The 25,058-nt window shown below is 37.6% G+C and overlaps 2 protein-coding genes across 3 annotated transcripts in view; one reads left to right on the top strand and one right to left on the bottom strand.

Annotated features, from left to right (window-relative positions):
* Positions 1 to 6,593, top strand: part of pigf (phosphatidylinositol glycan anchor biosynthesis, class F) — a 34,416-nt gene extending 27,823 nt beyond the window's left edge. For both annotated transcript variants that reach the window (XM_067988792.1, XM_067988791.1), the window contains one exon: positions 6,354 to 6,593. In XM_067988792.1, coding sequence (XP_067844893.1) covers positions 6,354 to 6,467 — 114 coding nt within the window. In that variant the 3' untranslated portion in view covers positions 6,468 to 6,593. The remainder of the gene's footprint in view (positions 1 to 6,353) is intronic.
* Positions 5,229 to 24,183, bottom strand: rhoq (ras homolog family member Q). The gene is made up of 5 exons (XM_067988793.1): positions 23,549 to 24,183; positions 23,190 to 23,248; positions 17,311 to 17,475; positions 9,261 to 9,356; positions 5,229 to 7,092 (listed from the first exon to the last, which is right to left on the bottom strand). The coding sequence occupies exons 1-5, from the start codon at positions 23,691 to 23,693 to the stop codon at positions 6,937 to 6,939; spliced, it is 621 nt and encodes a 206-aa protein (XP_067844894.1). The 5' UTR covers positions 23,694 to 24,183; the 3' UTR covers positions 5,229 to 6,936.
* Between the last annotated feature and the right edge of the window lie 875 nt (positions 24,184 to 25,058).

Raw genomic sequence — 25,058 nt, 5'->3', positions numbered from 1 at the left:
GAACTTGAATAACCTGCTATAATAGGGAGCTCTGAAATCAAAACTCCACCCTAAACTTGTTCCACAAGCTAACTCAAAGGATCAGTCAACCAAGCCCTGTCTTTTGCATCAGCATGTTCTCTGCCAGTGCTTGATCAGCTATTTTCTTCTTTCCTAGGCTTGATAAACATTGCTGTTCTCTCATTTAATGACGATATAGTCTTTATATGGAAGTCACAAGCAGTTTATAAGCCATAATTGAACCACTGTGCATATGACAGATCATGCTCCTTGACTGCAATACACAGTACTGCACTTGTCTGCCAAACCAAAACCACTCTTTTTGCATCTGGTCTTGCAAACAAACTAAAAGCATGTTACATTACAATAGCTTTTCCATTTTCTATACATTCAGCACTTGACTTAGCGCTTTCTGTACCTTGCTATTTAACGGGGAATTTTTAGGTTAAGTAACACCACTTTAGACATCTGCAATTTTAGTTTAACATTTAGTGAATGTTTTCAGTGTTTTTTTTCCCTCTCTAAAATGTGACTTAGCTGTGGCATATTTTCAAAGCTGCAATGAGAAATGAGAGGAACTGAGGAAAGCTGTGCATCTGTGTCTGAAATTGAACGATGTAGCAGATGGATGGTTTCAAAAAGAGGTGGAAACCTATATAGTGTCTTTTTATAGGGGGAAAAAACTGCTAACATTGCAATTTATATATTGGTATGTTTTTTTCATAGTGTTATGCAAAAAATGCAGAAGCCTAGCTTCTGGGGCTGAAAGCCACTAACAAAGCAGGAGGAAGTTTAAATCTGACTAATTTGAGTATTAAGTATTGCTTAAATATGCACATTACACCAGAGAGGAAGCGAGCAGCTATCCAACTTCAAGTAGATTTTAGACAATTAGGTAGCAGTCTTTAAATATTCTACAGCAGAAATGTAAAATTACCCATGAGACACTGGATATGGATGATAAGTTTCCCCAACCCGATCGATGTTAAAACCACTTTGTTCTCTTCCTGCTTGTGTTGCTTTGTCTTGCATTAGATTGATTTAAAAAAAAATACACCGACCAATGCTATTGATAAGATTTTCTTTTACAAACAGGAGTAAACTTCCTACTAAGAATCTGATTTATACTGTGTAGATGGCTTTATACTTGCAAGGTTGTGTTGGAGTGAAGCAGATGCTAATTTTATCTTGGCACTAGTTTCAGTTAAACTGATCACATGGCACTTTTCACACTTGCCCTGAGCATATAACTGAATCAAATATCAATTCTTAATACATAAACTACCTTATTTTTGGTTAAACTGTGCTTTAAAACCCTGCTGAGGTAAATACTAGTGACTATCTTTTTTATCAGATGAATACAGGTTTTCCTGATTGGTGTATAATAATTACCGTTTTGTCCTATCACCTGCTGAGCATATTTAGGGACCTGGGTGTTAAAAACATAACAGGCTCAAAACCAGGATAGCATTGTAACATATATAAAAGGTGTGTGTGTGTGTGTGAGAGAGAGAGAGAGATTGAGAGATTGATTAATACTTGGGTGAGAAAATATCCAACCTGATGTTACCAGTTCGTTTATGTTCCAAAACAATAGCTGAACAAAATTCACACATTACTCTTTTCCCCCCCCCCACCAAAGAGATAATAAAATCCAGCAAGTAGAAGCGGATACTCGTACACCCCATGACATATCGTGAACATTAAAATTCACTTGTGTTCTGTACACACTGAGAAATACCCTAGTCATGGTCAAATTGAATCCAAATTTTCTACCGCTATTTCCCATTCACGCTAACTTTGTAACCGTGATTACGTGGGGGGGGAAATGTCTTCATGATTGATGAGGGTGTGTGTGATGGGCAGTCACGTGTTCCATGAATTGCTAGTCACAAGTATTGTGGGGGAGGGCAGCATTTCCATTAATAAATTTCACTGCTGCTGAGCTATCTGGCCAGGTAACAAAAATATAGGAGATTGATATGAGAGAGACTGGCACAAATTAAGTGGCTAGCTAATTAGCAGTTGGAACATTATGTAAATGAATGTAAGATAATGCTTATATTTATGTACAATACATAGTAGGTGGGCAACGAAAGAAGATTTAGGTGTGATTAACCATTCAGAAAGTATCCAGTCGACATAAGGCTGTCGTCGACGAGGTTAATCAAGTAGTTGTATGTGACTCAGGGAAATTTAAGGCAACATAAACTGTTCTAACCATGTTTTTCATTGGTAAGATCTCATTTGAATATTATATGCATTGTTGGATACTGTATTATCAAAAAGACATTAATGTATTGGAGAAAATTCTATGAGCCTCTCATAATTTAGCTTTCGGAAGAGAAAAATTAAAAAGGGATATGATCTAGATCTTTAAAATGATGCATGAATGAGGTAGATATAAGCAAGTTATTTAATCTTGACAACTGACTGGGTGGTGTATACAAAGCTGGCAAACATAAAGGAAAAAAATTTAGAATTTAACTTTCCCCTCTCTCTCTCTTTCCCCCCGCCCCCTCACCCCACCCCCAAAAGAATAGTGAATAGGTAGACAGACTCTTGTCAAAAACAATTATGCTTAATTTTGAGTTGGATGAATATCTGATTAGGATTAGTACTGAAAATTCTAAAGTAAGTATAAACAGATTGACTATTTTTTGAACTCTGGTACATGTGCTGCTGACCCTGGTCAGGTTGAGTAATAGAGGTTGTAATATTAGATCAGTATCCTGGAATTCACACTGAATTGTCTTCAGGCCTGCATTTTAAAAAGCAGGCGTGGTTGTCTCATATGTTCCTTTATTGCATTCTTTTCATTCCAGACTAAAACTGTGGTTAACAAAATTAAATAGATTAAAAGAAAAACCAGTTGAGGGATTAAAGCGGGTTTCAAAATTCTTGTCACTTGCCAAAAGCCCACACAAATCTGGAGTGCATGCAAGGTATGTATATTCCTGAGGGGAGAGACTATTTTCATTGAGTTCTGTGTTGAATCAAGAGGGCAGATTTAGTAGATATTTTAATATCAACATTTGGACAAGATGGGACTTAGAAAGTGACCACAAAAATGAACAGGGTGTTTTATTATAAAAGTTGTATTTCTTTACTCATAAGAGCAGGAAAGTAAAGATAGATGCAGATTACAGCTCCCCATAATGTGCCTGAAACTATCTCCTAACACCTCTCAAGCCAGTATGATTTTTTTTCTCTATTTCCTAAACTAGCCATCCTTATGGCCTCTAAGTACCAATTTATAAGAAGCTTTTCTGCAGTGGCTGTGCACCTAGCACAAACTGCACAAATTAATTTTACATGGAATCCTCCTAGTTCAGTGGCAGCTAGGCTCAAACCATTATGGTTTTTCCCACATGCTGATTTTTCTCCTCTCCCTGCAGGTGCTGGCTTTTGTTGGATTGTGGGTCTGTGAATAGCAGCCTTCCAATACATTGCCCAAATGGCTATTCTTGTATGAGTTGCCCTGAGCTATTCAAGCATGGATTGTATCATAGCCTAACCTCGCCTAATCTTGTCACTTGATGTCCACACTTTCCAGCAGGTGTCATGAGATAGTGATCAGGAATGGGAACCATCACTGTTTCTCCTACTGAACTTCGGAGCGAGACACCAATTGTAGTACCTCTGAATTAGGGCAATACATGTGCCTTTATCCACTAGGCCAGCAAGGAAGCTGAATATAAAAAAGGTTATATGGAATATGAGAATCTAATCTAGACTTTATTTTAAAAAGTTAGAAAACTAAAATAGTAACTCATAAAAGAGTAAGGATGAAAAATGAATGAGCAGGAATGTTTTCTAAAACTTTATAAATTTTGGAATTTACAGTGTCTATTTTAGTGTCTCATTTGCAGTAAAACTTCTGCTATCTGAGTAGTATTACTGCAATAGGGGATTTTGCAGGGTTACTATGAATTAAGTTTTTTTTTAAAAAGTCAGCCAGGAACCACAGGATTCCCTGCAGCTGTAGTCTAAAGTTTAGGCTCAATTTTTTTTTAAATGATCTGATAAATGGACTGTGCCTTCATTCCCCTCTGATAATGAAACAGGGCAGGGTACAGCAGGACCTGCCTAACAGATAGGCTTGAGCTGACAAGTGGTGGATAATGTGAGTCACGTAAATGCTAGATACACCTAAGCCATCTCCCTATGCCATTCAGTGTACACTAATGTCACTCAGTCCCCCAACATCAACATGCTGGGGTCACCGTTGACCAGAAGCTTAACTGGACCAGCCATATTAACACTCTGGTTGGGGCAGCAGCTGAGTACTCTGCATAAGTGGCTCATCTTGTAGCCTTTTCACCATCTAATGGTGGTTTGTTTGATTGGTGCCCCTGCCTCGGGACTCTATCTGTCCCCTCCCACAACTGCGCTTCCAAGCTGCACACCAACCTTTATTGTTGCAGGGTCAAGCTCCTGCAATTTCCTACATATTATTGTGGGACACTTACCACAATTAGGGTGGCCTAAGGAGAAGGCTCACCATCACCTTGGGCAACTGGGGTGTGGCAACAAATATGGCCTTGTCACTTGCCCACGTCCCAAGATAAATTTTCCATTAGCTGCATTATAATTTTAGTGACATATATGGCTGGTCAATATAAATAAAAACTAATACTTTAAGATTGAGAAGTGTTTGTCAGCAAGGTGTAAATCTGAAGACCTCCACTATTTTGGGGAGAGGGTGGGCAAGGTAGTAGTGGTGGTGGAGTGAAGAGCTACTCAGTTGAAGTTTAAGATTAGGATGGGAATTGATAAAACTGAACTAAGTTGTTCAAATGCCTGGGATGTCACAAGTTTTAAAAATTAGGAAGTTGGGAGTAAGAACCTTTTCATTCAAAAGAAAACAGTTGTGGAATAAGTTAAAGGCCATTAAAGTAGACACTATAAATGGGATCATGATGCCATTAGATGCATTTCTGGAGAAGGGATTGAGAGTGCTAGTGCAGTTGGATAAGTGGCATTGATCTATGTTAAAAGACAACTTGTTGGTACTATTGGCCTTTTCATTATCCTCCTAATTATATTGAGTTGGAGCTTTTATGCACATGCTTACGTGAATGGAATTCTTTCGCCCAAGAACAATGAGTTTCAATCGGAATCTAAGATGCAAGTTTGATTCCTCCTCTCTTTTCCAATTTAACAGGATCACTGCAACATGCGACAAGCCGTACCTTTGTTTCAAATGCCATTAAAATACAGCGGTCTTGTTTTTAAAAAATTGTTTATTTGTACATTTTTTACTTTCCCTCATGCAGTTGGATAGGGATGTGTAACAGTCTTCTTTCCTGTGCTGGTCACTTACAAATGTACATTGCATACAGTATTACTGAAACACTTAAATCCCTTTTCCTTAACTGCTGTAAAAAATACAAAGATCAGAACTTCCATGATAAATGTAAAGTTGGAGCAGGACCCTTGGTGTCACCAGGATACCTACTGAAACACTGAGCCAAAACAGATTTTAGAAACTCAGACTTAAAAATCAGTCTTGCAAAATAAGCACCTGCATCACCCCTAAATGCATGGCCCTGGAACCAAACATTGTCTTCAGTGATTTAATTTTTTTAATTATGTTTAAGATTTGGAACAGTATGCGAACTTTAGCTTGCTGTTTATATGCAGGCTTGCTAAAGTTTGACACCTGTTTTACGCCATTTGTTAATGTTGTCCAATTCTACATTTTTTCCTATAACACCAGCAAAATACCATGAGCATTCTATCATTGGCATGAACAAGTTTTCAGACTGCAGCGTAAATGACTTTACCACTATACACTGAGATAATAAAATTTATTTTGGTATTAAACAACATTACAAAGGTGAATCCTCAGCATCCAGCTTATGGACACTCAAGGTGAGAGGAGGGGGGGGGGGGGGGGGGGAGAAATGAGTCAAACTTTATTTTAGATATAGCTTGCAACTCTTAAGAGTTTAGCTGTGTTTCACATTTCTATACAAGAGGATGTTTCCTATATATTTTTAAATTCAAGAAAGACCTTGATTAATACAGGTATGGTATATAAGTTAGTGTTTAACATTCTTTAAATAACACTTACCAAAGTAGGTGAAACCTACAGAAAATTGCCATGATCTTTAAGAAATGTTCTGTGCCTCTATAAATGGCTGCATTGCTGAAAATTAAACTACAAAAAATTGTTTAACTCAATCACTAGCACAAGTACAGTAATGGGACATCTGAACTGTATAGATTTAATTTTATATGTTTAATTAGAGGCAGGTTAGGCAAAAAATACTAATTTTGGTTACTTTAAAATCTGTGCTTCAGTTTCTTCATGTGCAACCCAACATTACGTATGTTACTTTTCACAGGTGTGGCCAATTTCCTGTACACTTGGAGCAACACTTGGATTCACTATCAGTCTTGTCATCGCGCCATTCTGGATACATTGGCACAAGAAACACCTCACGTACAAATGCAGATGATTTCAGCAGTTGCTGAGAATGCTTTAATATGTTTGGTTAAACCAACTCCATTCTGAACTGTGCAGAACCGCATTGGGCATCTCTCCAAGGCTATATTTTGTAGAATAAAAATGTTTTTTCCTTGAACACTAGTGTTTCAGAACAGAATAGTTTTTTTGTGGCATGCCTTGGATGATTTGCTTCCTAATTTTAAAAAAGGGGCAGTGGGGGGAAGAAATTACAGCTTTTGCAAGTGAAACAACCCCTGAGAATCTTAACATTGTACCTTCCAGGGAAATAAATTCCTCCATATGACATCAATTTGCTGTTTTTTTTCCAGACAGTACAAAATTTGTGCGGTTGATGATGAATCTAGATTACTTTCATCTTTAGCTGCAATGCACACATTATATGTAATACAAGCACTATTTTATAGTTGCTGGAGGGTTCTTCACAGTGGACTGGGTCAGCCTTTTCTGTATCCTCACTCTCATGTGATCATACAGCAGTTTATACATCTTGAGCCAAGTCTTTTTTTCAAAACATTTTTCTTTGGAGTTAGAATAGCTATTATGGCTTCATCAAAGACAGTCTTCAGTCCTTTTTGTGTTAAAGCTGAACACTCCACATAGCAATATGCTCCAATCTGTCAGATGGATACAAGGAATTGAGTTACATTTTGCAAAAAAAGTGTACAAATATATAAAGTCTAAAGTTACTTAAGTTTTATTTTCAAAGACCAGAAACAAATTCAGAATTTTTAAAAATGACCTGAAAGTAAACCCTGGTGCTGTATATCATAATCAAAACCACTGTACTGTCCATATTTTTGTTTTCTCCCTGTCTCTCCTGAAAGTACTGATTTATTCTCCAGTAACTTTTTCAAGTGGCTACTCTGTGTGAACTTACAGCAGTAGTCCTCAAACTGTGGGGTACAAGGTTTGGCCAGGATGGGCGCAGCCAAAACACACAACTACCTGTCCTCAAACCAGTAGTGAATGTACAAGCCAGTTCCAAGGCTATGCTTTCATAACAAATGTCCCAAAGGCTCTACAGCTGATCCTGGCTATCATCACGCGCTTTTTGTTAGAGGTGAATTGTACCAGCCAATATGCCACCAGTAAAAGGCTATCTCAGCCAGGTGAGTCAGAACCTATGCTGCTGCCAAAGCCCAAGGAGAGTAAACTGAATCTGGGAGAGGAAGAGGAAAAGCAAAAGTGTCAAGAGTTCTACATAGTCATTTAAGATCATCATTGCTTACAGCTAACAGGTCAAACAAGTACAAAATTAAGATTAAAATTACAAATGACTCTCTTGCATCACTCTGTACCCAAGGATAAACCTTGAATGTCCCAAGAAACCAAGTTTGACTTTGCTGCAATTGTACTTCCTCCTTCAGTTACTCATGCACCTGCCACCGAGTGGCCTGCAGTGAGACTGCTGATTTCATTGAGTAAATGACCTATTTGCATTAATAAGTAACAGTTTCATGATGTCAGATGTGGTAGTTTAAATGGCCACTGTATTGACCAACTGAGTAATGAGAGGAGCTCTTTTCCCTGCTCCCCACCCTCACTAAGTGTTCAACCATTCTACATGAATCAGTGTGCTACAACTGACAGCCTGGCCTTTGAACCTTAGTGTGGTTTTGATAAATTATATACTTTTTTAAAAATCACTTGCATGCCTAATATTTTCTCATGATACAATTGTGGCAAAGGCTCATCTAACATATCACACAAATAAAATTGCTCTACATGTAGGGATCAGCCAGGGCTCTAGACCATGTAACGTTTGATCTTTCAAACTCAGGAAGTTTAGATATACTCTAATGGTCAGCTTTTCCAGTCCAGAAAGTAACATGCAGTTTAATACCAGATATGATGTGGAGATGCCGGTGATGGACTGGGGTTGACAATTGTAAACAATTTTACAACACCAAGTTATAGTCCAGCAATTTTATTTTAAATTCACAAGCTTTCGGAGATTTTCTCCTTCCTCAGGCAAATGTTTCAAGATCTCCTTGAAGCCTACGCATTTATACATATTGAACAATAATACATGGTGTTTACAGACTGCCCCTGCAACTGCCCGTTGCCAAGGCAATCACCGTGTTCAGACAGAGAGGTGTTACCTGCAGAACCTCCGAATACACATTCAACAAAAAAACAAACAGGGAAAAAAAAGAGAAAAAAAAACACAGAGAGAGGCAGAAACATCCGGAAGGCAGAGAGAGCCAGCAAATGACCCATTATATTAAAAACAGATAACATTTGTTCGCTGGTGGGGTAACGTGTAGCGTGACATGAACCCAAGATCCCGGTTGAGGCCGTCCTCATGGGTGCGGAACTTGGCACCCATGAGGACGGCCTCAACCGGGATCTTGGGTTCATGTCACGCTACACGTTACCCCACCAGCGAACAAATGTTATCTGTTTTTAATATAATGGGTCATTTGCTGGCTCTCTCTGCCTTCCGGATGTTTCTGCCTCTCTGTGTTTTTTTTTCTCTGTTTTTTTTCCCTGTTTGTTTTTTTGTTGAATGTGTATTCGGAGGTTCTGCAGGTAACACCTCTCTGTCTGAACACGGTGATTGCCTTGGCAACGGGCAGTTGCAGGGGCAGTCTGTAAACACCATGTATTATTGTTCAATATGTATAAATGCGTAGGCTTCAAGGAGATCTTGAAACATTTGCCTGAGGAAGGAGAAAATCTCCGAAAGCTTGTGAATTTAAAATAAAATTGCTGGACTATAACTTGGTGTTGTAAAATTGTTTACTAATACCAGATACTAATCTTAAGTGAGACACTGTACCCCCTTTGCCAACTTCTCCCCTTGCTCTGTAGTCACAGGCTTTTCCTTCAAGGTATTTAGTCTAGTTAAAGTTCTTGGGTCATCACGAAGGTCAATCTGAAAAACAATCCATACAAAATGTGAATTTCAGACAAATTTTAAAGTTTGTTATTTTTTGCAGATATTCTCCAGATATTTCAAACTGAGCTTTTGTTCAAAAACAAGTTTCTGAACCTCCCTTTGAAGTGGGTTTGGTACAACGAATTTTAACGTCGTCCTCCATTTAGAGTACCTGGATGTGACTCCAGCACAGACTGAATCAAAATAGAATCGATTTGGGTAGTCAGAACCCAGATCTCTACAAGTACAGAATAATTTTGCACTAATTCTCACTGGGACTAACCCAATTAGAAGGGGCTGGCACTTGGCTTATCAAGATGTGAATTACTAGAGCTCAGAGTACCCATCATTCTGAATTCTTCTATAGTATGATAAGGGTTGGAAAAATGAATTTTTATTTTTCAAAATTGCAATTATTAGTATGCAGGGTGGTGGAAGTTATTATTCTGTCAAAGCAAAATATTCAGTTTTTGGAGTACCACAAAACTAATGGAACCAGGGAGTACATTTTTTTCAAAAATGCTATAATCCAATAAGTTGCAATACAGTTGCACAGTACACTGATGTCTCAAAATGCATTTCTCTACAGCATGGTCAGACACATTTCTATGAACAGTTCTTGATCATAGCAGTGCTTCTATAAGGACCCTCAGCAATGCAGAGCATGAGAGTTGCTCTTAATGTACAAGTATCTTATAACATTATCTGGACATTTTTTTTAAAGTCTACTCAATTCAAAAGTTGATCAATTCAACTACCTGCATTTAAATTTTCAATCTCAAATTTGCAGTGTTACATTGAATTATCTAATAATTAATTCAATTTTTAGTGCAAAAATACTTTGCTTATCAGTAGAGTGTAAGTAACATCTGTCAATCATTTGTTTTATTAAGTTCTTATTACATTAACAGGACAAAAAACCTTCTGATAAGGCAGTTGCATCATGCAGGTTTCATTTGTACACATGGAAGATGGTCATACTACAGGGATTCTGCAGACTAGACCTGCAAGAGAGTTTGAGAAAGCAAGGCTCATTTCAGTAAAGAAACTGCACAGGTTTACATCCAAAAACATTTTGAAAAAGCAAAACAATAAGTGCAATGAGATTTAATAGGAGACCTTTCCAAAAAGGACCTAAATATTTTCCCTATTTAGAATACAAATAGTTTCATGAAAAAAAAATCATCTGATCCTTAGGGAAGTTGTGATATGCCCCCAGAGACTGGAGTATGAAATCTGGTTCCCTGCTTTTGAATGAACATGCTGTACTTGCAATCATTTGACTCCCAAACAAACAGACCTCCACTTAGAACTGATGAAGCTCCTCTGAGTTATGCTGAAAGGGGAAAAAATGGAATACCATATGTAATCTATTAATGCAGTATTTGGCAAAACAAGTCAGTGCTAAGCATACCAAATTAAAAATTCACAAAATATGAACCAGACAAAACTTGCATGGTATTTCTCTATAAACCTGCAGTAATAATGTCAGTTGTTAATCCTCTTGTGTGAAGATGGTCAAGGACATGGACACACAGACACCTGGTTTCCAATACGAAGACAGACTTTGAATAAAAAAATACCCACATCAGACCGAAGGTAAAAACAAAGTGGTATATATTCTGAAGATGCTAACAAATGATTTCAAAGTTGTAATCTAATCTCAAGTTTCAGAGGCATTCTAAGCCATCCATGCAAATATCATGAACCCTACGGCCAGATGTTTGCCTTGTAATCACTTCCAACTGTCCATGATTCTACATTTTAATGTAGAGATTTGGAGATAATTTAAAAAGGCCAAGTGAGTCACTCAACACAAATCAGAAAAATCAAATGAATAGTTCTGAAATTTCTAAATATTGACAAAGTTCTCATTTTATTTTTGGAAACCATACACATGAACAGTTCCCAGAATGTCTAATTCCAAACAAGGCCCAGTATCTGATGAAAAGGCAGCATTTATGAAACCAGATTAAAATTTTAAGAGCTTTTCTAAAGTTATGGAGGTGTTCTCTTTACAGATCTAAGCAAAGCACACATAGGTCCAGAATACCACTTTAGAGAAAATAGATCTTTAAAAAAAAAAATTAAATTATTGTGAAAAGTTAATGTTCATTATTTGACACTGACTCAACAAATCTTGTTCCCATTTGGTTTGGAAAGAAACATTAAAAAAGGTAATAGGCGATGCAGTAATGCCTAAACATTCAGTGACATGGGATGAGGTGACCTCCAATTCACCCACATAGTCATCTCAGTCGAGTTCTCAGAGGTGATACTCAGTGACTCAAATCAGAATACTTCGATCAGCAAAGTAGATCATAGTGCAGTGAGCTCAACTGAAGTGTGTAACCAATTTGTGGCATTAAAAAAAAATAGGACTCATTTGAATTTTGAAATTGTATACAAGCAACAGAAAATTAGTCTTTGCCTGCATATGCACATACAATATTCAATTACAATCCAATCAAAATGTTGAGATTTTATTACATCTTTAAATACATTCCCAGCTTTTTAAATACTAGCATTTTTTTTAAACTGATACTTGAATTTTGCCAAATGGAATGACAGATTCCACTGTCAGGCTACACCAGTTGGACAATTTTCTTCCATTACCATGTCCAAAGTTCACGAGGGTTCCTATCACCATGTTTTGTCACATTGTTGTTCTGATCATGTTACTGGTGCCCAAATATTTCTTACGGGTTCAAATCACATGGCAAGATGGAGGCATTGGTACTATAAGCTGGTGAATGGGGTGCTGATGAAGCAGACTGCTTGTCCCGGATGGCGTGGAGCTTCATGTGTGGTTGCATCCATCCCACTCCTGACTTGTGCTTTGTAGATGGTGGAGATGCATTGGGAAGTCAGGAGGTGAGCCATTCACTGCTTAGTAACCAACCTCTGTCCTACTCTAGTAGTCACAGCATTTATGTGGCTGGTCCAGTTGAGTTTTTGGTCAATTGTGACCCCCAGGATGTGGATGGGGGATTCAGCAATAGTAATGCAATTGAATGTCAAGAGGACGTGGTCAGGCTCTCTCTTGTTGGAGATGGTCATTGCCTGGAACTTGTGTGGCACGAATGTTACTTGCCACTAATCAGCCCAAACCAAAGATTAGTTCCAACATTATAACTGTAACTAGCCCCATCTTGCCCTTCCCCCGAATAGAACATCTCCAACATCCTCCTTGTAAGAGGCACAAGTTGATTATTTCAGTGAGATCACCATACATAGGATTTTAAAAAACACCCATCTGTGTTGGACCTTATGAAGCCACAAAACTGACAGGGCTGCCCGTAGACATCAGCTGTGCAGCACCATAGCACGTCTGGAGACCTAAAGAGACATTTTTCTTTAGAACCGAGAAAATTACAAGTCACTCAAAAGATAGAAAGAGTTTTAAAATATACGTGGGTGTACTTCACATTGAAAATTTCCCTCCTAAACTTGCCTTCTGCTTTGACTTAAAAACATCCTTTGGCATTTAACATTTTATGCCAGTTTGCCCATCAAGAACGTATATCTTAAAATTATTTTGGATAGTGACGAAAACATGCATTAAACAAGAAACCTTTTGTACTAGCATCATTTTGTACTTGGGAACACAGGATGGTTGAATGCTCTTTGAAGAGTGGATTCCTGTGGGTGTATAGGCAAAATGCTTTGACTGTCAAATGTCCTCTACATCAAAATCTCCTCAAATATCTCAAATGTTTGTGTACAAACTGAATTAGAAGATAGCTAATTAAAATGCAGAGATCCAATTGGCTCAAGTGAGAATTCCCAGAGTATTATACTCTTAGAACCAGTTTAAAGATCAAAAAATTACTTTTGTAAAGTTTATTAATTCAAGTATTCAGCTCTTCCACCCCACCCCACCCTACCCCCTCCCCAATTTAGAAGTTATTTTCTAGCACCCCATTCCCACAGCAAGGGGTAAATCTCAAAAGTAAATGAGCCATGGGATGGACATGTGGAGGCAGGAGAGTTGGAATGATGCAATTTGCAATGACAATTGAATCAGGATTGTCTTCCCACCAGAAAAATAATATATTAGGCCCTTCTATAATGTGTGATGGATTTATTTGTAATAGTCATTAGTAATTACCTTATTACATTTCATTTATCACAGAAATTACCCAAACACAAATTTGGTCGATGAAACTCCCACAGACCTTGATTACTAAAAATGTGTTAATGTTTATACTTTTAATTTGCACAAATCAGAGACAATATTTTGATAAGAATATATTCACAAGCACCATTTAAAACTGAAAAAGATTCCTGTCATCAGGATAATTAGGCATCTGTGTTTCTAAACTTGCGATTGAATCTGGTATTGTGTGAAACTGATGCAACACAAAGCTCTTGGCATTCCTGCAAATACTTATCACTATCAAGACGTTGGTTAGCAGACTCTCCAGTTATGGAAGTACAAGTAACCGCACAAAATACTTTTTCAACTCAGTCAAAAAAAACATGATTAATGGAAGAGAGAGCATGAGAACAAGAAAGCAAGCAAGTGTTGCTTTTTGAAAAAAAAACGACGACAGGAAGAAATATCATTTCCAAAAAAAAATCTGCCCCTCCAACTTTGCCACTTAAAAGCCCAGCAAAAATTGTTTATTTTAGCAGATCCCAAATTAGAGAAATGGTGGTTGTAAAGATAGAAACTGTAATACAAATCAAAGCTCATGAACAAATTCATATTCCAAAACTTTGTGGCAAAACATTTTCACTGGTCCTGAATGATCCTTTATTACAGTAGCCCAACTCAAGCTAAATACATTCCTTCTTCCCATCCCGATCCAAAAGCAACTACTTTTGCTGTCACAAGTCTATGTCTGACAAAGGAACAAGTATTTACAACAGCTTCAATTTACTCTGAATACAAACATTATGGAAAAAAAGTTTTTAAAACAGAAGTCAAAAACTGGATAAACAGGGTGGAAATTCCTTTAAGCCCATTTTTGGGCCTGAAACGGGTGCTGTGCCCAAAACTGGACCTTTGGCCTCACTAAAATTATTTCGGCACTTGTCCTGCCTCCACAGGCAGCTCACTCATTTTATACGAAGGTGAGTGTTGGGCTGCTTGCCTCGCCGGCAGCAGCCTGAAGAGCTTGGAAAGGAGAAGGGAGGAGGGGCCAAATGCAGGCCAGTAACGGCCCTCGAGAGTGTGGTGGAGCTGGGGGGAGCGCTCCTACTCCTCCTGGATCCACATCAAACCAAAAAGAAAATGTAACTTTTTGGTGGTAGTTGCTTGCGAGAGCAGGCCCAACATCTGCTCCACTTAAGGCAGCCCAATTTCCAGGAGGGTCCTAAAACATGCGCTAGGCCCCTCAATAGCATACGGAAGGTGCCTAACTCTTGTTTTAGGCAGCCACCTCGGATTACTGAAAAATGGCCCATCCCAATATCAGGTTGGACATCTTTCAGGTGTTCTTGGGATGCAGGACATTAGTGCCCGAAATTGGCCCTCATTCTGCCTGTTTTATGTCTGTAAAATGGGCACATCGAGGTCCAATTTCTACCCAACATATTTAATTCAAAAAGTTTACAGGCCCTTTATCAAACCACAGCAATGCAGTTTTCAGGATCCAGAAGTGGTCTTCTTTTATGGAATCTTTCACATAAAATTAACAGGACTCAGTTTTAAAAACAGCGATTTCAGCTTCCACTGAGCGATGCACTAATGTTACATTTGTTGGTCATGGGAGTTATTTTACTAAATTTGTTTTATGCCATTTTCACAATAGAACAGACCCTTGAACAAAACAAATGTAGTGTGGCAACAAATGAAAATGGAATTGGTGCATGCTTCATTCTTCCAAATGTTGCATAGAACAAAACAGGATTTGGATCGAGAAAATTAAATCCCACTAAAGGTTAGATTAAAGCAAAAACAAGTTTTACCATTAAATTAGTTAAAATGTCAAGTAATTGTGATCTTGTTTCGTAGTCCTTTTCAGTTAAAGGGAGGGAAATATGTTTGGCAGTTTAAATATATATTCCCAAAGCGCCCAGTAGCTGAACTCTTTGTAGATTCAATTTAAAGCTAGAGTATTTAACCTTCTTTATATTCACCTCTCCCAGACACTCACTAGCCCTCTGCCAATACTACTCAAGATAGCCAACAGGAGATGTGCAACGGTGCCTTAGGGCAGCGTACACTCCAAGTTTCCTTCACTGTGGACAGACATGTAGCTAATACCAAGAACTCAACATACTGTAAGTGTATCCTTCCACTCCATCAAGGCACAGCTTGTTAAAGCACCAACACACCTCTTGATGGATGACTACTGACTACATTCTAAGCATTCCACAGAGTTGGTGTGTACAAATCATGGATCGTTTTAATCAGAATACTGAAGGTATTTTAATGGTTCCTTCAAACTTAACAGAATATACTAAGCCAATTTCACACCGCATGGGCTATATTCTATCCATTTGTTGTGTTCTTTCCTAGGTCAGGTCCTAACTCAACTCTCATGTGATTCACACCCAGTATTTACAGCTGTCTGCTCTCTGGAGCGGGGCCCGAACCCAACCTTTCTGACTCAAAGGCGAGAATATTAGCACTGAGTCAGTGGTCACTCCTTTCAGACGTGGGTATCCTGCCAGATGTCGCCCCAGTATTTAGAGACCGTATTCTAGTCACCACTCACCAAGCCTGTCTGGAGCTGGGCTCAAACCCTTCAGCCTCTGACTCAGAGGTAGAAATGCTATCACTAAACCAAAGGCTCCCTCCGTAGGCTATGTTACCAATCATTAAATTGTGCTTGATCTCCTGAACAATCATATGCTTGCTATCTAATATCCTGATGACTAATGAAACATTAAAATACAGATGACCATTAATTTACAGTAACCCAAATATAAAATCAAATTGTTTAGTAGATTGCTTACACAATGTATACAATATTATACATCTTGCCATATATTTTGTTCAACTAGGCTTGGAACATTTCCAAAATAAACTTTTTTTTTGTCAAGTGACCAGCTCAATACATCCTATAATTTTAAATCTTTTTCTCTCACCAGCATACCATTAGCAGAAAATTGAAGATTGAAATAGTAAAACCAAAAATTTGCCTCCATTGTCATTTAGCATTTTGTTTCCTTTTGCCCATATAATAGATTTGCCAAAGTCACCCAAGAATAAAACCTGATGAATTAACTCCAGCAAAGACACATTTGTACTGCTACAGTTGTGGCACTGTTGAAGATTTATTGTTCACCCATTAGTTTACAGATTTGCTGCATTAATCAGCAATAAGTGTCTGATTTGCATGATTTAAAGATACTCTGAAGCATTTATTAAGTGAACTAACAGTATTTTGTGGCACTCAATTCTGCACCAAATTCTTGTTATCGGAAAAAATTACAATGATATAAAGACCGAGTCAAGTTTAGGCTTTTTTCTTTTAAATTCAGTAATAATGCTTGAGAGCTCCACTGTAATACTTTAAGAGCACAAGCTGAGTTTTACCCATTTCTAATCCCCCTCCACCCCCCCCAAATCTCTTTCATCTGACAAAGTTGAACAGTCCAGGCTGTAGGCCAACTGTCACGAATGCTGCTTCATGTTTAACTAAAATATACTTGTATTAGGGCAACTCAGCATGGTAAGTAACGTGGGAAACATAGACTAAAGTAACTGCCCTGCCCACTACAACTAACAAACCTTATTCCTTGTGCCAAGTGAATTCAAGTTACCCCAGTCAGCAAACCAAAAACATCTGGTTGGAAATCAGAGCTGTTAAGAAAAGGCATTACAACATTTGACTATCAAACTCAGGGGAAGGGAACCCAAGGTCTAAGTTGTAAAGACAGGAAATAACCATTGATCTGTGCTTAACAAAGCTTGCTGTTGCTTACTATTTTAAACTGTAGACACATTGGACAAACTTTGCCAGGATAAGTTATTTAAGTTGCAAAATTGATGTACCTGTGTTCCAACTAATAAGAATGGAACATTTGGTGCATATTCTTTAAGTTCAGGCACCCACTCTTCCCTTACGTTCTGAAATGAGGCTGGATTCACAACCGAGAAGCAGATCAGGAAGACATCAGTCATAGGATAAGACAAAGGTCTCAGACGGTCATAATCTTCCTAAGAAAGCAAAGTAATTGTAATTGTTAAGAAAAAACTGCAAATGCTGGAAATCTGAAATAAAAACAGGAAATGCTAGAAATACAGAGCAACTCCATCTGTATCTTTAAAAGAAAAAGATAGGTTAATATTTCAGGTACTGCTCCTTCCTCAGAAGGGTCAATACTCAATAGCCTGTCTTTCCTTTTATGACACTGATTGGCCTGCTATGTACTTCTAACACTTTCTGCTTTCATTAAAGTTAAATATTTTTGCCTCAAAATAAGAGCATGTGGGACATTTTACAGGAAAAATAAAAAAGTTATAAACATTGCATTCATTCTTCTAGTCATATCCTTTCAGTCAAATCCATTTTCCATAATGAGAAATGCAGAAACACACACAGATATATACCAGTATGAATCAAGTGAGTTCGTACGAATTACATAATGAAAAATAATTGAAATTACTGTAGTACAGACTCACATGATCTGAAAAGCTAACATTTTGGCCTTATAGTATGTTAGCTGTTTCTCAGACAGGTGAGCAAGTAATGACTACATATATTGACTAAACAAAATTTTACTAGTATTGCCCAGTGAGCCATTTCATGCCATTAGGATTGTGGCTCTGTGGTGTGAGAGACTGGCACAGTAACCTACTCCTCTATACCAGCTTTTAGCTGGGCCTTTGGGTTGAGCTTCCCACCACTGGAAGAAAATGCCAAAGACAAGACTCCTATTAAAATCATTTCACACACTGACATTCTTAGAATCCAATCTGGTCAGCTGAACTGAAACAGAAAGACAATATAAGAGGCACAACTTGTACCATTTGGGGCAGCCGGCACAACCATCTTTCTTTAGTTTAATAATTCTGGAGCCAAGAACAGAACTATTTGGAGTTGTAGTACACACCCCCTTAAAAGAAAAAGGTCGGAGAATCGTATGGTAGTGACAGCAAAAACTAAAAAGGAACACTTTTAGCATATTATACCTATGAAAACAGACCATTTTTGTAAGGGATGAGAGCTGCTTTGATTTAAATTCACTTTTCACAAGTTGGTAACTGGATTATAAGAAGGAACAAACTGCTCTGATGACAGTGAAAATGCAATTTGGTTTTGTCTAGCCAAATCCATTCAAAAACTAAGGCCATAGTAGTGTTATTCTCCAGCCCTAAAATATAACCTTAAAAGGTTTATTCTTACCCTGCCCAAACAAAACAATTTGGATATAAAATTAAGTGATATTAAAAACACATACAATATGCCTTAAAACATTTAATTCTGTTTAACCATGAAGACAATACATTAATATGTTTTTTCAAAAAATCTTTGTACACAGTCCATTCATTTCATCAGACTTCAGATATAAATCTGCAGTAACTCACTTCTATCACTTTCAATTTTTATTTTAGGAATACTCAAGTTCTGCCACTCAAAACTAAAACCTGATATTGTTAAATTTACCCATTAATCAAGCTTTGTCCTGGCCAATCAAGACTTAACTCAATTATGTGGACTGGAGAAATGATTGAATAGAGAAAGAATTTATGTCAAGGAACAACCATGGATGTGATGTGACGTTTTCTGTTTTTGCATCAGACTAGTGTTGAAGGGGGAAGATGGGGGGGGGGGGGGGGGGGGGAGGGGTATGGAGGAGAGGGAGAAGGACAAATCAAATATGAATTTTCCTTAAAGGGCATCTGCTCAATTCATTTGCACTATACACTATGGTATCCATCAGCAGAAGTTGCTGAGCAAAGTGAATCTGAATTCATAACTTAAACAGTTTTGACAAGCAATTGAAGCCATTGCAACTGGAATGCACAAAAGTGTATTTAAATATGGAATTTAAATATCACATAATTCAAAACATTCAGAACTGCAGTGAGCTGTATTTGCACAAACAGGAATAAAACAGAATTGCTATAAAAGTTTCATGTGAAAGTAGGAAAAATAAAGCTACATTTAATTAGTTTAAAGGCTAAGCTCAAGATTAAAAGCTTGCTAAGCACAAGCTGTACAATTCAAAGATATTTAAAACCCCTCTCAGAGGCTTAACTTGGGAAAGTGGTGAAAAATAAAACCTTATATTTACAGGGATAAGCTGCTCTGAAAAAATAATGCACACATTTTGAACATATATAAACATAGTCTAATAATCTTTTTAACTTTAGGAAAAAACTGTGCCAGAATATATAAATTTAAAATTATTAGGTTTCCAATTGTAAAGTAATTGACCATCTGTTGCTTTCATGCTCGTACTCTTAATCATGGCAGTGTGAGTCAATCAAAACCATCTGCCTGACACAAAAATAGATGGGGAGCATGTGGTTGCATTCCTACAAATATCAAAATGTCAATTCATAGATGGCTAGGGAAAGAAAAACTCAAGTGAAGCAGGGTTTTTAAAAAGTATGTTACGAAAGATAAATGTGTATGGGAAGGTTTTTTGTTCTCAAACTCAAAAGAAGTATAATTTTCAAGCTTATTCAGTTATCATACCTTTGAAGTCAGTAGGTATATAAATATTCTACTATAGATAGTACTTTAAATACAGCTTCTTTGAGACAAAACACAGGAAAGTTCCCAAGAGTTTCATTTTTTCAGGTAATAACTCTAGGGTATGGATACTAGCATTTGCAAATAAAAAAAGCACTGTGACCCCTTCTACAACTTTATTAACCAGACCCATACTAGCTGAGACCATGCTTTCTGCAGATGTTAATGGATCAAAATCCAGTTTCAGCAGGAAAAGTTCTTTTGCAATGAATGCTTGCTGCAACAATTCCAATTTTCTCTGCTACAACTTAGAACAGTTTTATAAACATCCAAAGTTTTAACTTCAGTAGAAAATTGTGATTCGTTTTACTTCAAAAAAAAATCTTGCATCCAGATCAATCTCTTTTTGTTTGTTTGGTTATGGCATGAGTTTCTTGGGGTCCTCCTTTAACAACACTAAACACTTACTCCCCATCATGTAACATTAGCAATCTTCCCACTCTCAAGGACTTGCCCCTAAACAGCAGTTTTTGCTGAATTTGTCTATCTTAATTTTTGGCACAATTTATCCCTCAATGAAGACAACAAGCATTCAAATTAAAACAAAATATTACCTCAAAAAAAAGGTATATTAAAAACAGACAGAAACCATTCCAGCAGACAATTATTAAATAATATATGTCCTTGTATTACCAAGATAATCTCTTATATTTAACATCAAAGTCACAATTTGGGTTGGCTGATCAGACTCCAATTTTATTAAATTCTTCTGGTATTCCATTTCCAGCCCCTTAAAAATATATTATTTTTAAAAACAGGCTGTTCCCAAACCATTTAAATTTCAGCATGCAAGCAAAGCAATTACATTACCAGTACACCCAGCTTTGCTCAAGTAATGATGGCAAGGGAAAAGAAAGTTACAAACAGGAATCTAATACACAGCCTTTAGTTTCTAAGTATGTACAAAGACCATGGTCACTATTAAAACCAATGTAAATCCCACACGCCACAAATGAAGACCAAAACATAATGGGTTTAGTGCAGCATAACCAAGATCTCAAGCTCACATGTAAGTATCATACACTCAAATTGAATTTGTAACATTTATTTTTAAAACATTAGTCAGGTACTGCTGGTAACTCAAGGATGTACAGTACTTAAACAAACCTCCAACTAAGCACAACAGAAAGTGCCTGCAATGTTGCAAAATAGGCAGTTGGCCTTTTCAGCTAAATCCCAGCGTTTTAATTTGAAAAAGCCTTGTGTTTATTAGAATTGTCTAAAGTTGTACCTATTAAAGTTGACTGCAAACAAAAGTTTAACTAAAAAGATATAGCTGGCTACTACAGCAGTTTAACAACCTAACTTAGCATCACCCTCATTATTGAGATATTTGATTGGAATGTTACGATGGCCAATGACCAAATATCTGTTTTTGCAAGCCTACTACAAGGTTACGTTGTTGCAGAGTGTAGCACTACAGTCTACTCTTCTCAATTCAAAGTGGCTTAATTTGAATACATTTTAAACCACTAAATTCCCAATGTGTTATTTACATTAGTGATTGGATAATTTAAAAAATTAGTCCAAAAAAAAATCACTGAATTATCTGTATACGCGCACACATTTAATGTGATCATTCTACAGAAGACACTGGACATTATTACAAAACTTAAAATTGGGAAAAAATATCCAGCTACTATTAAATGAAAAACACAGCCAAAACATACATGTCACAAACTTGATAAAAAAATATTGTTTTATTATATAAAAAAGTGTTCACATATTCAAATGATTTAACTGAATATTTACATCACCAGCAATCTGTCAGCATGCTCTATTCACTTTTAACCCAAGTATGCAATTTTGTAGCTTTTAAAGTTAACAGTTTAAATTTTCACCACATAAACTACTTTTCTACCCAAAACATAACATCAATGGGGGGAAATGTTAACAATACATATCCATAGCACTGTGTGGCTCACAAAAAGTTAAATTAATCAAAGTTTCTTTGTTTCTATGAACAAGTAAAGACACACATAAACCGAACAAAGTATGTTTACCAAATCCCAATTTCTTCCCAACTGGTATCACCATTATCCACACATATCCAACTTTCTTGGTCCATCTCTGACAAACCACTACATAATACAACATTTGAAAAAAAATAGGTACCCTGATTGAGATATTAAATGCAGTTCAACCATTGACAAACATAATGGGCCAAAATTTGCTGGAACGGGCACCTCGCAGCGTGCCCCGTGAGTTGGATTTCTTTCCTCACCCTTCAGCTCCAAAATTTTTAGCGCCACAAATTGCTGGAAGTGCAAATTGCTAACAACGCAGTGAGATCAACAGGGCATCTAGGATCTTGGTGAATGACGGGACTAACAGTCTATTTCCTTAACCAATGAAATTTAAGGATAGAGAAACAGAGCAAATGAGGGAGAAGGAAATAGGATGAATTAAAGTCAAATTAAGATACGGAAAGAGAAATAAAAAAGGAGGGAAAGAAAGATTGGATTAAGAGAGGAAAAAAACCCAGAAAGGAATAGTATGAAAACAAATAAAAAATACAAAATTTAAAATCCTCTAGGAACGATTTACTACCTGCAGGAGTGAGACTCTACAGATTCAATTGTTCCCTTTCTGGGCCTCCAAGGTTGAGTGGCATTGCAGGAACATAAATCTCGTCATTAAAAGAGTCTTCACATCATGAAATAGCAGCTCTAACTTTCTGTGGTGAGTTTAATTAGTATTTATGGCACAAATCCAGCAATTTCTTGAAACTCATGGGGAGATTGACAGCGAGATCTCGTTTTAGCGAGGCTACTGGCGGAATGGCGCAAATCATTCAGCAATTTGTGGCGATTCGCAAAACAAGGTGTATCTCTTCCTCACCACAAATTGCTGGATTTCTCACGCACTAATAATGGCAAGTGCCATGAACTCCATTATTTTCCCTGCAAATTCTGGGCCACTGTTTATATCATCGACATGATTACAACTTACATAAATCCCCTCAAGGAATTCAGTCAAAAGAAAATAAAGACATTTCACTCAGACTAAGGAAACAAATCATGTGTCTAGTTCAGACATAAGACATGTTATTACAGAGACTGCTAAACTTCCCCACAATAAAATACGTACATCCTACAGCATGCACAAGAAAAAAAACAAACATATTCCCTTTTCTTGAAAGATGTAAAAAAATAAAAACTCAACTCACCTGTCCTGCAGTATCATAAAGTCCAAGGAGATATTGTTTACCTCCCACCGTGACAGTGACTGTCCAAACAGGAAAAGAATGTACATTTTACTAGTTACATGGAAATACTACAGAAACTTACAGAATAATGTAGCAAATGTTTTTAATTACTAGCGGATGGAACATGCATCAAAAAGGCAGACGTCTGGTTGAAAAAGACTATAACCAGACCTTGAAACTTTACTGAAACTTTCCAAAAGTTCGCGTGCAGCTTTATGAGCTGGAATGAATTTGAAAAAAATTAAAACATCTCTTCCCCCTCCCCCCAAAAAAATCAAATGACAATTATACATACATATTTCTATATAAAAAACTATTACCCGCATAATGGTCGAACACAGTCGGCACATATTCCTCTGGAAAAGCGTCGTTCGCGTAGCTCATCAGCAAACAAGTTTTCCCCACCGCCCCGTCTCCGATCACCACGCACTTTAACATACTCCTCGGACCCGTTCCATTGGCCATGGTGCGGGCAGCTCATTGCTTCAGAATCACCCTTCCACCAGGACATGCCAAAGGTGCCATTTTCCACATGTTCAACGCGTCCTGCGGTTCTCAAACAACTGCATTCCCCCAGTAACAAAAAACCTTGTTTTTTTTAAGAAGGAAAATTAGCAGCGACTTTCCCCTCGCCTCAATCCGACTGACAGGAAGATATAAAGGTGTCAGAGGACAAGCGGTCTGAAAACATACACAAATAGGAAGCTTCGCACTCAGTTATTCTAAATCAGGAGAGTTTGACACATCTGCATTTCCTTCCACATGCAGTAACGATTTGAATATCAATATTTAAAACTCCATGCTCCAGTACTTTATTTGTGTCCTCCTTTCCCCTCTCTCTCTCTCTCTCTCTTCCTTCCTTCTCCCACCGTCTACTCACTCCAGTCCGGCTATATTGTACAAGCAGCCGAACTTAGCCTGGGCAAGGAGTGAGGGAGAGGAGTGGGGGGAGAGACGTCAGGTGATTGACAGCCCACTCCACCGCTCACTAGCACGGATGGGCCGCGGTTCGCCAGTCAGGAGAGCACGAGGGCGAGTGCTTCCCATAGCACAAATAGAGATAGTCATTGTAGCACCGCCGCAGATATCATGTGACAATAAAGTGACCTCATCTAATCAGAGCAGCGCTGAGATTTAAAACGGAGTCGCAGCAACTCCGTAAAAAGCCACAATGCAATTTGCAAGATCCCCGTCTAAAACAAAATGCTCGTCAGAGATATAATTTCTTTCAGCATAATTACTTATTCCATTGTTACTAATTGAATATATTACTATTAATATAATGGTCAAAGCGATGGTAGATTCTTTTTTAGAGGGAGATGCCACCCTTTTTAAGCTGTTTTCCAGTATCCTTTTTTGTGTAGTACAGTCCTTCGTCATTTAGGTAGGAAACCTCATTTACCATCCTAATGTCACCCAAAACTGGAAACCATGAAGGCATGGGAGCAGTCTGGTGAATGATTCTCCCTCTAATTTCCCCATCTATTTGTGGGCCTCCACTTTATGATCATTCCTTCAGGTTTGAACCACATAGTCTGAATTTGGTGCTCACTGTCTCATCATTTACTTCATATGAACAAGGATCATGAAGGCATTCAACCTCTCCTAGGCCATCTGGAGAAAGCCTATAATCTAGCGATCACAACCATCTACCCATTTTTCTTAAATTATTTCAGAGTTTTTGCCTCTGCTACCATTTGTTGATCACAATTTGTGTAAAGAACTTCCTAGCATCACTCCAAAATTTCCATTTAACAGTTTGAATGTGTGCTGCCTTGTTTAATTGTATGTTATGTTCTGGAATAAAACTTCCTCCAGCTGAATATCAGT

The sequence above is a fragment of the Heptranchias perlo genome, chromosome 8 (genome assembly GCF_035084215.1).
Source record: "Heptranchias perlo isolate sHepPer1 chromosome 8, sHepPer1.hap1, whole genome shotgun sequence".
Classification (NCBI taxonomy): Eukaryota; Metazoa; Chordata; class Chondrichthyes; order Hexanchiformes; family Hexanchidae; genus Heptranchias; species Heptranchias perlo.
The sequence above is the reverse complement of the archived record's forward strand: the minus strand, read 5'-3'. Positions and strand labels throughout refer to the sequence as shown.